Source organism: Pezoporus flaviventris, unplaced genomic scaffold (assembly GCF_033815535.1).
Source record: "Pezoporus flaviventris isolate CSIRO_AGI_PZ_B2104156 unplaced genomic scaffold, CSIRO_AGI_Pfla_v1 ptg000093l, whole genome shotgun sequence".
Lineage (NCBI taxonomy): Eukaryota > Metazoa > Chordata > Aves > Psittaciformes > Psittacidae > Pezoporus > Pezoporus flaviventris.
The window spans coordinates 2,660,680-2,678,213 of NW_026892641.1; the positions used below are offsets into that span (position 1 = coordinate 2,660,680).

General features: G+C 47.6%; 1 protein-coding gene across 8 annotated transcripts in view; it reads right to left on the reverse strand.

Moving 5' to 3' along the window:
- The window catches only part of ARHGAP32 (Rho GTPase activating protein 32), a 172,876-nt gene that overhangs the window by 54,324 nt on the left and 101,018 nt on the right, over positions 1 to 17,534 (reverse strand). For all 8 annotated transcript variants that reach the window (XM_061476053.1, XM_061476050.1, XM_061476051.1 and 5 more), the window contains one exon: positions 10,410 to 10,496. In XM_061476053.1, the coding sequence (XP_061332037.1) occupies positions 10,410 to 10,496 (87 nt within the window). The remainder of the gene's footprint in view (positions 1 to 10,409; positions 10,497 to 17,534) is intronic.

The window sequence follows — 17,534 nt, forward strand, 5'->3', positions numbered from 1 at the left end:
GGCTGCCCCATCCCTGGCAGTGTTCAAGGCCAGGTTGGACACAGGGGCTTGGAGCAAGCTGCTCTAGTGGAAGGGGTCCCTGCCCATGGCAGGGGTTGGAGCTGGATGAGCTTTAAGGTCCCTTCCAACACAAACCAGGCTGGGATTCCGTGATTTAACAAGAAGAGAACCTCCAGCAGCACTGCAGACTCTTGCCTCACTCCACAGGCAGCTGCTCTCCCTTGGGAAAGGAGGGGAAAACCAATGGAGCCTGCAAGAGATGTCAGCCATGCTGTCCAAGTCTGGGTGCTCTGGCAAGGACTCAGAAGATGCAGGAGGAAGGAATTAGACTGCTCCAGGATACACGGCCACTGTAAGGCAGGGCAAGGATTAAAAGCCTGGCAACCAGCACAAACAGGAGGGCAATGCATGGTATAAGAGGGGACACTTCACTAGGGAAAGGAGCTGTAAAGTCTGAACCAGATGTGCGGGACGTGGCTCTCAACCTCCACTGGATGCCCTCTTCACCTGATATACAAAAAGCATTACCTCGCATTCACCATTCTGCTTGATTCCTTTGCCAGGAGGCTTCTAAGCATCATTTTTATATCAATATCCAAAGCTTGCAAGGCAGCTGTAAATGCAAACCCTATACTTCAGCATACCAACTATTTAAGACAACTCCAGACTGTGTACTGTGCCCAGAAACACGGAATCACCCCTGTTTCACAACCCTACAAAGAGGGTATCTACACAGGACATAAATGCTTTGTAATTTCCAGTATGTTGTTTTACTTTTCACCTAAAGGAGAAAACCAAGACCAGGTGTGCAAGTCTATCTGCAGAAAGGTGACAGCCTTTCCAACCTCTCCACCTTTTGCAACTCTGTGGTTCTTGCTCCCTAGGTAAGTCACCTAAAGCAAGGTTTAGTCACCAACAGAAGAAACAACAGAGAAATCGCTGTAGTCCTTCATTTCCTTCTGCCTGCTGCACTTCAGGGGATATTTCAACACAATCTCACGCGTTACCCACATAAAACACAAGCAGATTTGTCAAATGATCATAAATCTGTCATTAAATCAATGACAGATTCCAATCCCCCCGTGGCAGGGGGTTGGAACTGGATGATCTTAAGGTCCTTTCCAACCCAAACCGTTCTGATTCTATATTTTCAAGTGTTGGACTGTAGATTTGCAGTCTCTTTTTACCTACAATCAAGACATTCGAGTTATATTTACAAGGTGGGAATAGCTGGGGTTAGCAAACAACCGGTCCATGGCATGGAACGAGCAGGATGCGCTGCAGAGAACAGACTCTATACAGTGTTCTCCTTGCCTCTGGATGAAAGCCATGCTACACCATCATGGTGACAAGGCCACTAGTAGCTAGCAAGGCAGCTGCTCGGTGAGCAGGGACAGCTTACCTCCCGACAGCAGCGGTGCTTCTGGCCCCAGCATCTCCCTGGGAGCTTCTTCACCACAACTCGTGGAGCAAGCACTGAGCCAGCACAGCCTGAGCGTGGTGCAGAGGTAGCCCTGACCCGTTCCTGTACCTTCCAATTGCTGCTAAGCAACCAGCTGAGCTATTCCTGAGCTGTCCCTGCGGAAGCAGCAGCAGCAACCTCCAGAAGCGGGGTGCTGCACAACCCGGGTGACCAGAACCCCTGTTGCATTCAGTCAGCCCGATGCCTGCAATCCCAGCCCTCGAGTTTAGGCTCTTATGTATATGGTATGTTAGTAGAGATCACAGTTGCAGGAGAAATAAGATGTATTACTCTTCATCATGATACCCTTCATCAGGGACTGTGGCTATAGGACAAGGAGTGATGGGTTTAAACTGAAGCAGGGAAGTTCAGGTTAGATATAAGGAAGACTGTGTTTCCAGCTGCATCTGCCTGCAGCTGAGCAGACAGGAGTCCTTTGTGTCTATCAATGCCCCTTCAAGCCAGGCAGGGTCCTACTGAATCCCTGCATGCAGAACTTGCCTGTCCCACGCTCCTTGTTTTCTCTGTAGCACCTCGGATTTATTTATTTAAAGGCAGGGGTAGACCTTTCTTTTCTGGTTCAAATGCTTATTTCCTGAGGGAAATCACGTGGATGCTCTCATGAACCTTACCAGATCAAGCCCAGAAAACGAGACTGAAGTATACGGCAAAAGTCACTTCAGTTTGACCCAAGAGTAAGAAAACACCATGGATTAAATAGCTGGAAACTGCCAGCATCCCCCAAGAGGGTTTAACCCTGCCATGGGGGTGACTTTTACAGCTGTCTGGGTCCTGGGTTCTGTATGTTATTCCAGCATGACCCTTCAGCCTCTTTCTATTTCAAGTCACACTGGAAAATGGCTTAGAAATTCAGTCAAAACAGAAAGCAAGCCTGATAAAATCCATCGCTTTGGGTTTCCCCAGGAAGTGTTCTTAGCTGGGGCCAGAGGTGGCTTTATCTAAGCTTCGGTTTACCAAAATGTCCTGCACGATCTCAGGACCTCTGGGGTATTATTATAGCTTTAGGGAAACTATAAATCAGTAAAACTTCGAGGGAGCTTGCACGAATGCAACTTCGTTTCTGAATGAGAGCATACGCTCAGCGCCGCGATGCTTTTGGGCTGCCAGGTCTCACCTTGCGGCCACGGATGGATGCTCACTTGCACTGCTCCTCACGGGTACGGAACACGCAATGTGGCTTTTCCTTAAGCTGCAAGACATTTCCGAGATATTGGAATGGATGAACACATTTTCCTTGGCACACATTAGTGCTTGCTCCCATTTCAGCCGATAGAGCTGGGCAGAGCCAAGCCAAAGGCATGGACAGCTACACCAAGGTGATGTCTGCTCACTTGACTGGCTTAGAAGAGAGCATCCACAGCTTGCAGTGTGATACCCATTCCACTGTCAGGCCCTTATTTATGACAAGAAGAAAATGAAATATGGGCACCGGGGAGGTGAAATAAGGTGAAAATAATGGGAATGCTGTAACTTCAGCACGACTGAAATCACACCAGAGACCAACTATCACAAGATGAAGGGAACACACAGACGGACCGCAAGGCGGAAGGCAGACGAGAAAGTTCAGTGTATTCATGTGCCGAATCCTTAATAGCCTTATTCCACAGAAGAAATTCATGTCTCTCAGCATTAATTATCATTTTATTATCAACTAATTGCAATCAGCAAAGAAAAGGGATTTTAATGGAAACCACTGAAGCTTTTCTCCCCTAAAAATGAATACTTCCTTGCTCACCCTGATTCCAATTACAGATTGGAACACTAAAACCACACATGGGAACTGTGTTTTAACCTGCCAGAGGGGAGACTGAGATGAGCTCTTAGGCAGAAGCTCTTCCCTGTGAGGGTGCTGAGGCACTGGCACAGGGTGCCCAGAGAAGCTGTGGCTGCCCCATCCCTGGTACAGAGAAACAAGAAGACCCACCACGTGTATTTGAAATCTGAGCATCCATTCCTGCTCCCACAGGAAAGCCTGTTTCTGAATGGCAGGCTGACAGGCACCTAATGAACTTGAAACAGGCTTTACAACTCTCACCACGTGCATGAAATCCCCTGCTCTCCCAGCACGCTGTAATTGAAACAATTCAGCATCAATCATCTCCTTAGTAAAATGATCCTGCAAGAGCAGCAGGTCGCAGAGGGACACAGAGGTGAAGCCGCAACACGGGGACTGCTGTCTTACACTGCAGAACATACAAGGAATAACCCAACAGGAGCTTACAGCCACAAAAGGAATACTTCAAAGGCACTAACACGACTGCTGAGTAACAGGGAGTAAGATTCTGCCATCTTCCAGGCAGCAAGGCAAGGACTGCATACAGATATACATTTACAAATGATGACACAGGCACTGCTCATATGAAACACATCGCCCTCTTCACCCCATGCTCTAAACATGCTATAATCTTAACCCCAGAGAAGCAGCAGCAGTTTCATTACAGTAAGGCCACAGCATCATCCTTTAAACCAGAGCAACAACAAAAAACCCCTTTGAAAATGACTGGCCTGAGGTCAGGGAAGGAAAATAAAACACAGCTTTCCCAATGACTCGCCTAAGGCAGACAGTGATCTCCATCTGCTTAAGTCTCGGTTCTTGGCCATGGAGAGACATTCAAAGCCATGGACGTGGCTCTGGCAACCTGATGTAGCTGAAGATGTCCCTGCTCATTGCAGGGGGGTTGGACTGGAGGACCTTTGAAGGTCCCTCCCAACCCAACCCATTCTAATGGTTCTATCATCACTGAAAACCAGGAACGTGCACCAAAATCCTCCTCTTAGCTTGGATGGGAGCTCTTGGAGAAGGTGTAAACCAAGTAAGACTGCAGACAAGCTGCTCCTCTGCAATGGGTTTGCACTTGCCTGGTTACGGGGCAGGATTCGATGTCTCTTCAGATGAAAAGCCAGCGCTACTCTTCAATCTGTGGCCGGGCCCAGCCTTGTCTACAAAGCACCACATGACAAGGGGAAGCCCTGCCAAAACCATCACTTACTGACAGAAACCATAATCATCAGCCTGGCTCTTGGACTGCAACAGTGATTTTCACATTGGCTTCAGAGCTAAGCAGAACACAACTTGGAGACAAGAGGATTGGTGCCTCTAATTCAAAGCTTGCTTTCTGAAAGCAAAATGCCCAAAGGACAAGACAATAACAAACTACCATGTAATTGTAAAAGCTTCTGTTGCTTAAAAAAAACCCTTTTGTGGCAGCACTTTTATGGGATATTGCATTTTATTCGGAGAGATCATTTTCCCTCTTGCTCACCATCCCTTCCTAGACCAGGGCTACACTGAGCATTCGCTTCAGCTTGCGGCTTCTCATCACAGCAAAGCATCTGAAGAGCACATGAAAGCAGGATTCTGCTATAGAGCACTCCACAATTGCACTGCAGCTCAGTCCAGCGCAGGTCTGATGAACTGGGAGGCTGGAATCTGCTTGGATGCCTTCTTTTCCCAGTAAAAACCACCTTTAAACAAATGCACCAGCCCATTTCAAGGGGACACCTTCTACTTGAGCAAGCTGCTCTAGTGGAAGGTGTCCCTGCCTGTAACAGGGGGTTGGAACTGGATGAGCTTTAAGGTCCCTTCCAACCCAAACCAGGCTGGGATTCTGTGATTTCTCTCCTAGAGTCTACAGTGGAAGCCTTTAGCACAGAGGACAGTAAAGCCTCTCTGTCTTTGGTACACTGAAGGGACAGCTTGAAATGCACTTCCAATTGCGTCTGCTGAAGGAACGGGCTTTAGCACAAACATGCCATGGTATTTATCCCTGTGGTGTCACTCAATAAGGAAATCATCCCACTCAAAATCCATGCAGCACAGCTAGAACCCTGGCACTGCAGCTCAAGCAGCCAGAGTCAGGAACAAGAAAGAACCATTCCCTCCCCAGTCCATATGTAAATAGAGGAAAAACCTCAGAGAGAGCCATGCATGGACAATCTGAATACTGAAGGTTAAGATTCCTGCTCAGTCGTCACCAGGGGATGGATTTACACTCAGGAATGCTGAGTCTACTCCACGGTTGGGAATGAAGGACAAGTCCCATCGAGTCACCTGTTTAAAGGCCTGTGGCTTTCAATAGGAGGTATGTCAGCAGCACCTACTCAGTAACTGTTCCCTAGGTGTCTGAACTCCAATCACACGAGATGAAACCAGAACAAGCCTTCAAGACAAAAACCACGCACACAAAAGGGCTTTTGAATCCTACTGCAAGCAATTTGTGGTTTCTAGCAGGGACCATGAGAGGCAGAGAGAACCATACTTTAGATGTCAGTAGTCTGAGTAAGACATTTGCTTCTGTGCAAACAGATCCCACTCTCCTCTCCCCACAAACCACTCAGGATAGGGAGTCCTGTCTGTTCTTCCTTGTTGGATCCCACTTTTTCCTGGCATTCTCTTTGCTGCCCTTGAAGCACTTATGATTGCAACCACGCTTCCAGCCATGGAACACTGGATGAGGGTGCCTTCAGAGGTTTGCAAATGCTGTTCTTCAGACAGAAGATACTGAGCTTGAATCTCCTGCAAGGCACAGCTGGGAGATACAAGTGGCACAGAGCTGCATAAAAGCCTTCATGTAGTGCATAGGAGACCTTATTCTATCAATCAAAATGAACACAGCACGGGCAGCAGTGGCTGCCTGGAACAAAAAGCAGGAACAGGGCATCCTGCACAACGAAGCCACGCAGCTCCTCTTGCTGCCAGTGGGGGGGTCTGCAAAGGGGAGCAGCAGAAGAGAGAAAACCCACCCTTGAGCCCAGGAGAACAGCCTCAGAATCCTCCCAGAGCTGCAGCAGGAGGGGGCTTCCTTTGGAGGACACCGATGTTATCTCCTGAACAGCAGGAAGCAGAGGAGGTGCTGTAGCTCGGTTCCCAGAGCACAACAGGCAGTCTGGGTTTAAAGGTCTGGCATGAGATCTAGCCCTAAGATTTAGACTAGATATCAGGAGGAAGCTCTTCACTATGAGGGTGATGGCACAGGGTGCCCAGAGAAGCTGTGGCTGCCCCATCCCTGGCAGTGTTCAAGGCCAGGTTGGACACAGGGGCTTGGAGCAAGCTGCTCTAGTGGAAAGTGTCCCTGCCCGTGGCAAGGGGTTGGAACTGGATGAGCTTTAAGATCCCTTCGAACCCAAACCTTTCTCTCATTGTGCTAAGCATCAGCCACGCTTGCAGTCTGTCACTCCTGTTCCAACAATCTACCTGTGATGCTGAAAATGAACAAGAAAACCCCCAGGAGATGACTGGAGTTTAAGGTCTCCCTTAGAACAGTTTCACAATCCATCTCTTGTTCTCTCCTTCCCATTCAAAACATCATCACAAAATGATGTCTGAAGTGTTCAAATGCATATTTTTCACAACAACAGCTCAGAACAGCCATTCTTATGTTGGGATATTCAAATATAGAATCATAGAATAGTTAGGGTTGGAAAGGACCTTAAGATCATCCAGTTCCGACCCCCCTGCCATGGGCAGGGACACCTCACACTAAACCATCTCACCCAAGGCTCTGTCCAACCTGGCCTTGAACACCGCCAGGGATGGAGCATTCCCAACCTCCCTGGGCAACCCATTCCAGTGCCTCACCACCCTAACAGGAAAGAATTTCCTCCTTAGATCCAATCTAAACTTCCCCTGTTTCAGTTTGAACCCGTTACCCCTTGTCCTGTCACTACAGTCCCTAATGAAGAGTCCCTCCCCAGCATCCCTACAGGCCCCCTTCAGATACTGGAAGGCTGCTATGAGATCTCCACGCAGCTTCTCTTCTCCAGGCTGAACACCCCCAACTTTCTCAGCCTGGCTCCATACAGGAGGTGCTCCAGCCCCTGATCATCCTTGTGGCCTCCTCTGGACTTGTTCCAACAGCTCCATGTTGAGGACACCAGAACTGCACACAATGCTCCAGGTGAGGTCTCATGAGAGCAGAGTAGAGGGGCAGGATCACCTCCATGACCTGCTGGTCACACTCCTTTTGATGCAGCCCAGGATAGGGTTGGCTTTCTGGGCTGCGAGCTGCTGTACTGCCACTCAAACAGGTCCAGAACCACTGAAAAGGTCTCTTTTCACAGCCTGCTTTAGGACTTGACAAAACTCCATGGCTTAGCCTAGTTCAACCGTTCTGCAGGCTTCATTTCTTCTCAAGGCACAGAATTACCCCTTTAAATGTCTTGCAGAGCTTGTAAATTCTTTGTGTATCCCTGTGGAACTCTGCAAGGACTGCAAACACTGCTCACGATCCTTCCCAGCCTGCAAGACAGCACAGGTTCACCAAGGTCTCAGCATTCCCTGGAGTCCTTTAAGGACCAGGGTTATTGTTAAGACTTGCAATTACTCACACCAAGAGGCCCATCCATCCATCCATCCATCCATCCATCCATCCATCCATCCATCCATCCATCCATCCATCCATCTTTTCCTCCCTTCCTCCCTCCATCTCTTCTTTTATCATAGAAAGGGATTTTGGTTAGATTTAGTTTAATAATATCAACCTCTCAATATTCCCACTTCTTCTTAACAGCTACTAAACTGGATTATTGTTTTGAGGTCTCTAAGCAGCAGAAAAGCTGAATAGAGACTTGACCCCCCCCTCTGAACCTCACACAAAGCTTGTATTTCACAAGCTGAGGGGCAGCAGGACTGTGTCACAAACATAATTCCCCTCAAGACTTGTTTCAACCCTTATCTGGGAGGGTTTTGCGAGACAATAATTCTCTTTACACCACTAAAATCATACTTACAGATGGGAAAGAGTGGGATTGAGTTTCCTTAGTGTAGTGTGCCAAACACAGCTAAGGCTGAACTGGAGGTTTTAAAGGTCTAATGTTCACAAGCTTTGGTTTGTTGCCTGCTACAGAGTGAGAGGATAAAATCAATGTCTTTTAATGGACCACACAACACACAGACTGGGGCTGCCCAGTCCAAACTGTGCAAGGCTCAGCAGGAGCATTAAGTTCAACCCCAAAACTAAGGGCTTTGGGGTATTTCTCTAAGGTCTGTAATCTAAAATGGCCAGGATGGCCAAATGCCCTTCCTCTTCCCTATGCTGTCTGTTTATGCAGCAAACCCCAAGTATCTTAAGGCTTTTAAATGTACATGGGCTTAGCCTTCATCAACAGAATTGGTTTTCTCTGAGTCCATCTGAGAAGTGACAAGGTTTCTGCCTGTGCTGCAGTACCAGTGGTAGCAGCACATCCAAAGGGTGAGCAAAGTAAACCTTGTTGTATAGGCCTTTTTGCTCCCTCCTGCAATACTTCTGGCGTTATCCAAATGCATCCTGCCAAAATCTCTCCCCCATTGCACTATCATTCCATGAGCTATTTCACACCTCCCATTCCATTCTAATGCAGAGCCAAACCCATCCAGACACCGGCAGTGTCCAATGTGTGATGGAATGGAATCTTTCCCTGGACATTAGGAGAGGCTGTGAGATGTCAGGGGTGAAGTATCGCCATGGTAGGAATGATGCTCAGCTGTGCAGTTCATTCCATGCCTTTCCACTCCTTGAATCCAGATGCCACAAGTTTCCCAGCTTTGTAAGTATCCGAGAGACAAGGGCATGGACTAACACACACAAGGTGAATCAATGGCTGGGGTAGGGAGGAATTCCAGTGAGCTGGGAGGATTACTTAAAAGAGAATAGAAAACAGGAAAACAGAAGGTACCAGAACTTGTCAGCAGCTGGACATGGAAGTGCTTCCATCCCTGGAATATTTAAGGCCAGGCTGAACATTCAGGGCTTGGAGCAAGCTGCTCTAGTGGAAGGTGTCCCTGCCTGTGGCATGGGGTTGGGACTTTAAGGTCTCTTCCAACCCAAACCATTCCATGATTCTGTTGTTCACAGCTTCTGGATCTATTGGACCATCTTCCTTAGCCAAGGCAGAGAATTCCCCACGCTGTCCCCACAGAAAATGCACTGTGCTCTCAGACACATCCCTGCAAAGCACCTGAGAGAGCAGGACAACAGAGAAGAACCATTCTGTGTGTTTCTATCACACCAACTACACTGCTGTAGTGCAGCTTTTGCCAAGCTCCACCTTCACAACGAAGCAGGATGCTTTGCTCCTCAGCTCTCCCCAAACACCCTACACCAGTGTGCACACAGAGTTAGAGGAGAGGAGCAAGTACACTGTGAACTCACTACCTGTCTCTGTGTGTGCTAATGTACAATCCAATATCCAACAGAACCATATTTCCTACCTCAGCAATTCACATGTAGGCAGCAGATGCGTGCCTTGTCTGTATACTTCCTTTTGGTACCTGAGAAATGCCAGCAGGATCACCTAAAGAGCTCTAAAACGACAGACACTGCAGTGATGTCCAGCATAAATTGCTAAGAGGGATGCTCAAGAAGGGCTGACATGAATCACAGAAAGAACTGCTACGCCAAGAGGAACAAAGACAGGCATTACACTTAGCTGAATCCATCCATGCAATGCCTCACTCAAACAACAATTTAATTCAACATATTAAAATCTGATCACTTGTTATGCAGCATTTGACAAAGTCACTATCTCCATCATAGCAGCCAGGGTCCAAAGCAGCAGATTTATCTGCCCAAAGCATTTGGGTATGAAAGGCAGTGAAAGAATTCCATGCCAGATGCCTAGAGACATAGGTGGAGAATCCCCATGTCCTGGCGGCCAGCAGCCAGTATCTCTAGCCTACTCAGTGGAGCAGCTCTGCATCTCTAGGCTGCTCATGAAGCACCTCTGCACGCACTGGAACAAGGATTCTTTGCTTACAGACTCCTTTTTCTCCCCTTGATGGTCCTTTGCTTACAATAAGCTCCCTGCAGTCCCACAGAGAGCATCCTTTGGAGGACCCAAAGTGAGAAGCAGAACCCCCCCCTCCCCGCCACCGAGAAGCGTCCCATCAAAACGTTGTGCTGCCAAACATACTGTAAAACAAAGTGGGGCTAGAAAACACAGCATTTACCTGACAAGAGATCTGTACAAGGTAGACCAGTTCCTTGGATTCACAGCCATTTCTTGTTACTTCATTCTGTTCCTCCGGGAGCGAAAGCTACACCAAGGGAGAAGGGATGGATGGGGTGGAGAAAGAGAGAAAGACCAGGTCAGTGAGCAGGGCTAAGCCAGGCATGTAATCATGCACGGAGCACAACGTTCACATCAACTTGCTCTGAGACATGCTGAGTAGGGAATCGGGATGTGTTTGTGTGTCTGGAGCTGTCAGAGAGAAACCATCGAGCCTTTATGGCTTGTGCTGGAATGCCATTGGATTTGGGCATCTCACCTGACAGCTTAAAACTGAAATGGTGGTTCAAGAATAAAACCAGCCTAGGAAGGCAAAAAAGCCAGGGATTAAAGCTCAGAAGTCTGCAAAATCAATTGTTCACTGACATATCTCCATAAATATTCATGTATCAGATAACAGTGATTTCCCCCCCAATTTTATTCATTTTCTATTCAATCTGTTCAGCAGACATTAGGTAACAAACCAGATCTCGTTTCAGCCTTGTCAAGCAATTTACCACAACAGAGAGCTTTATGGCACCATTCACCACATACAGAGTCATTAAATACAGCATCAGGATGTGCTTTCATTTCAGAGCAGGGAGGAGGGATTTAGCCACCTCGTTCCTTACAGGTACTCAATGTACCAAGTGCCTTGACTAGGGTACTGCTACTACTCCTGCTGCTCCTACCAGTTTAACATCCTATACATACAATTGCTTGTATTTCACCATCTTCTCTGAAAAGCCACCATTAAAAGCGATCAGAAGCAAATTAAGACTTTGCAAAGCCAATAATAAAAGGAAACGTCTTCCAAAAAGTTGTTTTATGAAAGAGATCATAACCCAGCACAGAGACCCAGGTACTAAAAACTATATATATATATATATGAAAACCTCCATTACACACAGAGCAGGATGAAGATCTCAACCTCTCAGCACTCACACAGCCATCACAGCCACCTTTATTCCTTGTGTGATAGACATTAAATTGCAGTGACAGCAGCTTGTTAAGCACAAGCGATGCCAGCTTAAAAGCAGAAAGCACTGAGGAAGAGTCTGGGCCTTTTTCCACAAAGGTCTTTTGGAACAAGAGACTTTTTGGAAAAGCTGAACTCTGGAAAATTGGCCAAGAGCAAAAAAATGGAAGCAGAAACGTGAGACAGCTGAAACAACCCGTGAATGGCATCTATGGCGACTGAGCAAAGGGTTAAACTGCATCCTTCAGATAGATGTGGCTTGATATAGAACCCAAAATGTTCATTTTTCACATGCAAAACATGTCGAACTTCTTGAGCACGACAGGATGCGTTAGGTTCGGGAGGTACATTTGTGACTGGAATGCTCTGCTCAGCTAGCACAGGCAGATAGGACTGACTCCATGAATCAGGTGTATGGTACCCTAAACTTTTCAGTGGAAGCATTTCCTGATACACCAAGAAAGCCCTACAGATGTTCCTGTGAGGTTTAACAGGTGCCTGAAGAGCACAGAGGGCTGGGAATGTTATGTGAAGCTATCGTTGTGAGTCCCCTCCTTTCTGCCTTCCTGCACACATCCACAAGGACCTGGTGAGTGCATTAAATCCTAGAGCAGACAGCCCATTTTCCCTCTACCAGCACATTCACACCATGCTGCTCTGTGCAGCTGGCTAGTAAGAGCTGTAGTCCCTACTACAACGATCTGCCAAAGGATGAGTAACTAGAACAAACCCAATAGAAACAAAGGCATTGAGAGCAGGAGGAAGCAGCAATCGGGACCTCCTGGTATCACCAGGAAGGGTGAAAAGCAAAACGTGCCTTGCTCATACACAATTTTGCCACACAGAGCAGAGCTCACCAGACTATTGGGCACACACAGAGGCAGGAGAAGGTTCCAAGTCTGAGAACAAGCAGCTCATCTCTGGTAAGCCAGCAGATAAAGACAGTGATTACAGGAGGCTCCCGCAGAGGATGATTTACTGCTTATTCCTCTTGTGGAGCTAAACAGCACCAGAGTGAACAGCAGGGTAAGTTACGATATTAGCACATTCAGAAGGCTTATTCCAAAGCAGTTTTACAAGGTGCAGTGATGCTGTGCATTTACCTTCCAGAACTGGGGCTAACAAGAACAAAACTCACTCTCATCCCTCCTCTCCACAGCGGCTTTGGAAGCTCCCTTCTGCTCGCCCTCCGAGAACACTCCTCGCATCAACCCTTGGTAGATCTGTGCTTGGAGCAAAGCAGCGTGTGTTTTAAAGACACATTTGTTTGTCTGGAGCCCCACGAGGCCACTGTGAACCTGTCTGGGAGCCACATGGGACCTGCCACGTTCCCCACACAGAGCCAGAAAGCAAGGGCTGGTGACTGGGGAGAGGGCTTTAATCTGAGCAGAGGCAGGTCCTTCACTTGTCAGGGTGACCACAGGCTTTAAACCAGAGTCACATCCTTGTGTGCTCCTCTTAGAAACTGCAGAAGCTCCGAAGAATCACTTCAAGGGAAAGCACTACAGAAATCCATTGCCAACACCAGGATTGCTGGCTACTAAATTGAAGTGCCAAATCCTTACCGAGTAAGAGCCGGCTCCGCATGGCAATGTCAGTGGGGCTGTGTCTGCTCCTCCTCGCTCTGCCTCTGATCCTAGATGCCAAATAAGTTCATTTAAATAGCTTTGGCTTTTGGTTCCTTGTTTGCTGAGTGATGTCAACTCCATCATCCAGTCCTCCTGATGACAGGACAATATGTGAAAGACTGGGGAGGGACAGATTTAATTCATCTCTGAACCTTACTTATTTCAGCTTCTGCTTCCAACAGTCAGGAACACATGGATTTCACTTGCACACACGTATCTGAGCAGTGCAAATGCATGTTCTCCTGTGAAACACGTATTCCATGGCAAATCAAAGTAATCAGGTACATAAAATGAATACAACTCCTCTTTACAGATGAAGAGAAACCTACAAGGATGAATCCTACAAGGAATCCTACGAGGATGACAGAGAAGGACTCTTCATCAGGACTGTAGTGATAGAACAAGGGGTGATGGGTTCAAACTGAAACAGGGGAGATCTAGGTTGGATATAAGGAAGAAGTTCTTCCCTGTGAGGGTGCTGAGGCGCTGGCACAGGGTGCCCAGAGAAGCTGTGGCTGCCCCATCCCTGGCAGCGTTCAAGGCCAGGTTGGATGGAGCTTGGAGCATGTTAGGGGGTTGGAAGTGGATGATCTTAAGGTCCTTTCCAACCCAAACCATTCTATGATTCTATGAAACTGTAATGCTTCCTAATATTAATATCATTAGAAGTTTGCTATAAAGCCAGCTAACACAGACCCACTCCTTTCACTTGAAGCCACAACCCACCCCGCTGTGACATCCCACAACTGGCAGCATCTGGCACAGCGTTCCAAGCGGGATGAAGAGCTCCTGGAGGGATGTGATGGGGCAGACGGCGATGACCCAGCCTCCTTGGCAAGCAGGAGCTTCAAGAGGTGTCATCTCAAACACAGCGCACATCGGTGGAGATCTCCGGGAGAGGAGAGGTGGCAAGAATGGTGAGGAAGGCTCCTGCCAGGAGCTTGAAGTCAGTGGAAAGGCTGATGCTTTTCCTGGCAAAGGATGTGTCATTGTTCCAAGGAAACCTGCTAATCCTTCCATGTTTTTCCGAGCTGGAATTTCAGGTTAAAAGCAGCCAGACACATGCGACCGAAAGCTCAAGCAGAGCAAAAGCTCATTACGTTTCCAAACCGCTATTACATCTGATGATTCTCCTGACAGAGTTAGGCCCAAACTTTGCCTTTCTTCTCTTTCTGAACCACCTCCTGCCTCCTCCGTGGGAACTGATGATGTTTGTGCAATTGAGCAAATCAGACGAGGCAAAAAAACCCCACAGGGCAAATGCCACCTTCATGCATCACTTTGGAATGGATGGATGGGGTGAAAAAGTACGTGTGGTGGCCAAGAGCAAGAAACATGAGGCTCATTTTCCTGTGAAATATTGCTAAGCTTTATTCTCAAAAAAGCCCAAATATCCTTGGGATAAACCCTGAAGAAATTAAAAGAGTTAACACTGATCACACTCAGAGATGCAGTTATTGTATGAAACAGCTTTTCTCCCCTCTCCAGCTCCAGTCCCTGATAGCCGGTACTTCCGCTACCTCCTGAATCACGCTGGTGACTCATAAACCACTTCATCTTCATTTAGCTGAGCCCATGACACACATTTGGCCTGCACTGAGGCACCTTCCTGACCTGGGTTTGGATGTATATGAGGATTTGATTTTATTGTGCTTGAAATCCTAGGCTGGCAAATCATTTCAAGCAGGGAAACGTATTCTAACTCATGGCTCTGACACCAGACATGTATTTATCTGGCCTCTTTTTCCTTGCTCCAGATTTTTCTAGCTAAATGTACTAATTATCCTCCCACTGGGTTCCCCATCTTTTGCTTTATCCTTTTCAAACTGAACTGTGGTTTCAGAGCAGGAAAAGAACATTTCTGACAGAGCAGCTTCTTTACCCAAGCATAAACATGCTGAATGATCCAAGTATCGCAAAATGCAGGTGATACATTTGCATAGAAGCATCATAAGGGGGCTGAGAAAAGGCTGGAGAGGGGCTTTGGACAAGGGATGCAGGGCCAGGCCAAGGGGAATGGCTTTAACCTGCCAGAGGGGAGACTGAGATGAGCTCTTAGGCAGAAGCTCTTCCCTGTGAGGGTGCTGAGGCGCTGGCACAGGGTGCCCAGAGAAGCTGTGGCTGCCCCATCCCTGGCAGTGTTCAAGGCCAGGTTGGACGCAGGGGCTTGGACCTGGATGAGCTTTAAGGTCCCTTCCAACCCAAACCAGCCTATAACATCACTAGAACACGCAAGGAGGATACTAGTGCCAGAGGTGAAATCAACTCCTGGCTTAGAGCCTCCTCCTCGGAGACACAAGTCCCAGCACACCGCAGGTGTATTGGGAAGGCTGGCTTTCCTGCAAGTACAAGCACTAAGTAAATAGCAAAGCTTGTGGGATGTGTATTTTGCCTGTAGTTACTTTCAGAACTATTTTAAGCTTGCAAATCACATGGGACAAGTTCTTCCGATGGAAGCATGATTATTCAGCAGGCAGCATCCCTTCGACTGAGCTTCACCTTCAAGACTAATAAATCCTGCCATAAATATGCACAGCTAGAGAAAAGGGCAGATACTGATCCTGCAGCAGGCTCCTCGAGGTGCTTCAACCACGCATAGTTCCCTATGTGCCTCACAGGCACAAGATCAGGTCTCCTTTGGGTTCTTTTATGCTGGTTTCAGTATGGGCTTACAAGGAGGTCACGGACATGCGCTATGCATCTCAGTATCTACTGGGGGGATTCAAGGCCAAGCAGAGGGATACCCCCAAGAGCCAGTGGAGAGAAAAATGCACAACTGGAACGACCATACTTTCAATCCCTGATTCCAGGGTGAGCTGGCAACACAGGCAGCTGATGTATATGCTGCTGGAGTCGGTTCTAATGCTTAAGCCAAGTACATTTGATGCCTGTTGAGACATAAGATCTCGGAGAGCTGTGTCACGGATACTTCTTCCCCAGATTTTCCTGTATTATGCTGCAAATGTTTTCTCATGTGGTCTCACCCTTTGATTTCCTCTCAATGTGCAAGAAGGTGAAGGTCAATCTTCCTAAGCAATGAAACAGTCATCAACACATCTCAGACGCAGCCATCAGGGACTCCGTGAGGCAAAACCGACTTCTTAGGGGCTGACAACAGAATGCTTTCACAAAGTTCAAGTATGTGATGCTATTAAAACCAAGCCCCTCCACGTGGCTGCATGCAGAGCACTGCTTGAGGCACTCCTTCATGGCTGACAACACCCTGGAACGCTCCATAAGCTGGAATTGTCACCTGGATGGAGTTTAGTGGCTTTGACTTTTGTCCTTAAAGCTCTGAGTGAACTGACTGCTAAGAAACTTGCTCATTCCATGTATTCCAGTCCACAGAAACAGCGGCCAAGAGATAAATTAGACCCAAAACATTGTCAGTGAGAGGATTTTGAGGCTGAAAACTGCTTTTCACCTTAGCTGGGTGAAACTTTTATTTCCCATCTTCCTGTGTGTCCTCTCTCGCTTGTAATGAAATTTGGGAAGACGTGGGAGAAATGCTACCAGCTTTGTTTCACAGATTTCATTCCTGCATGGTTTTAGCTTCCATGATGACCTCTTTCTTCTCCTTTTCTCATGGGGGAAACTACTTCCAGTCTCTGGGGTTTCGGAAGACAGCAATGGAACATGACACTAAGCAGAGGCAAACGCTTAGCGTGGACACGGGTGGCTGTGCTGCTGCCAGACATACAACGGGGTAATCAGTTACACATGGTGACAACGTGGAAAGTCCCTGCATCCAGTAACTGTGACCACAACTGGGGAATCACTGCCAGAGCAGCGTGAATGGGTGCAGGGAATCATATTCCTTCCTCAAACTCACCCTTGAGAGCTTATGAGGCGCTAGCCAACCCCACGTTAACCAGAGTCCAGGGCTCCAGGGCTACTCTGCCACTAGACATGTGCTTCAGGGATTAAGAACTAGAAGATAAATGAAGAGGATCTGTTACTGACTCCATCTATAACTCCTATTACCACCAAGAGCCATACAACAGAATCATACCAAAGAATCACAGACTAGTGTGGGTTGGAAGAGACCTTAAAGCTCTTCTGGTGCCATGGGGAGGGACACCTTCCAATTGCTCCAAGCCCCTGTGTCCAACCTGGCTTTGAACACTGCCAGGGATGGGGCAGCCACAGCTTCTCTGGGGACACTGTGCCAGTGCCTCAGCACCCGCACAGGGAAGGATATAAATATGTTATCTATATATCTATCCATTATAGTACATGCATGGGATAAAACAACAAGGAAAAAGCCCGTTCTGCTAGCACACCTACAGTGGGAATCAAACCCACAGCTCTTGCGAAGTTTAAGCCCAGCCTGAGAGACATGAATGCATCTGCTTTCAGTAAATACAGAGCCTCTATTATGGCATGTTGTTGATTAAAGGATTGCACTGAAGCAGTGACCAGCACATCGCCTGCAGCCCCACGTGTCTCCCCGTGTCACATGTCTTATTAAGCTGCACAG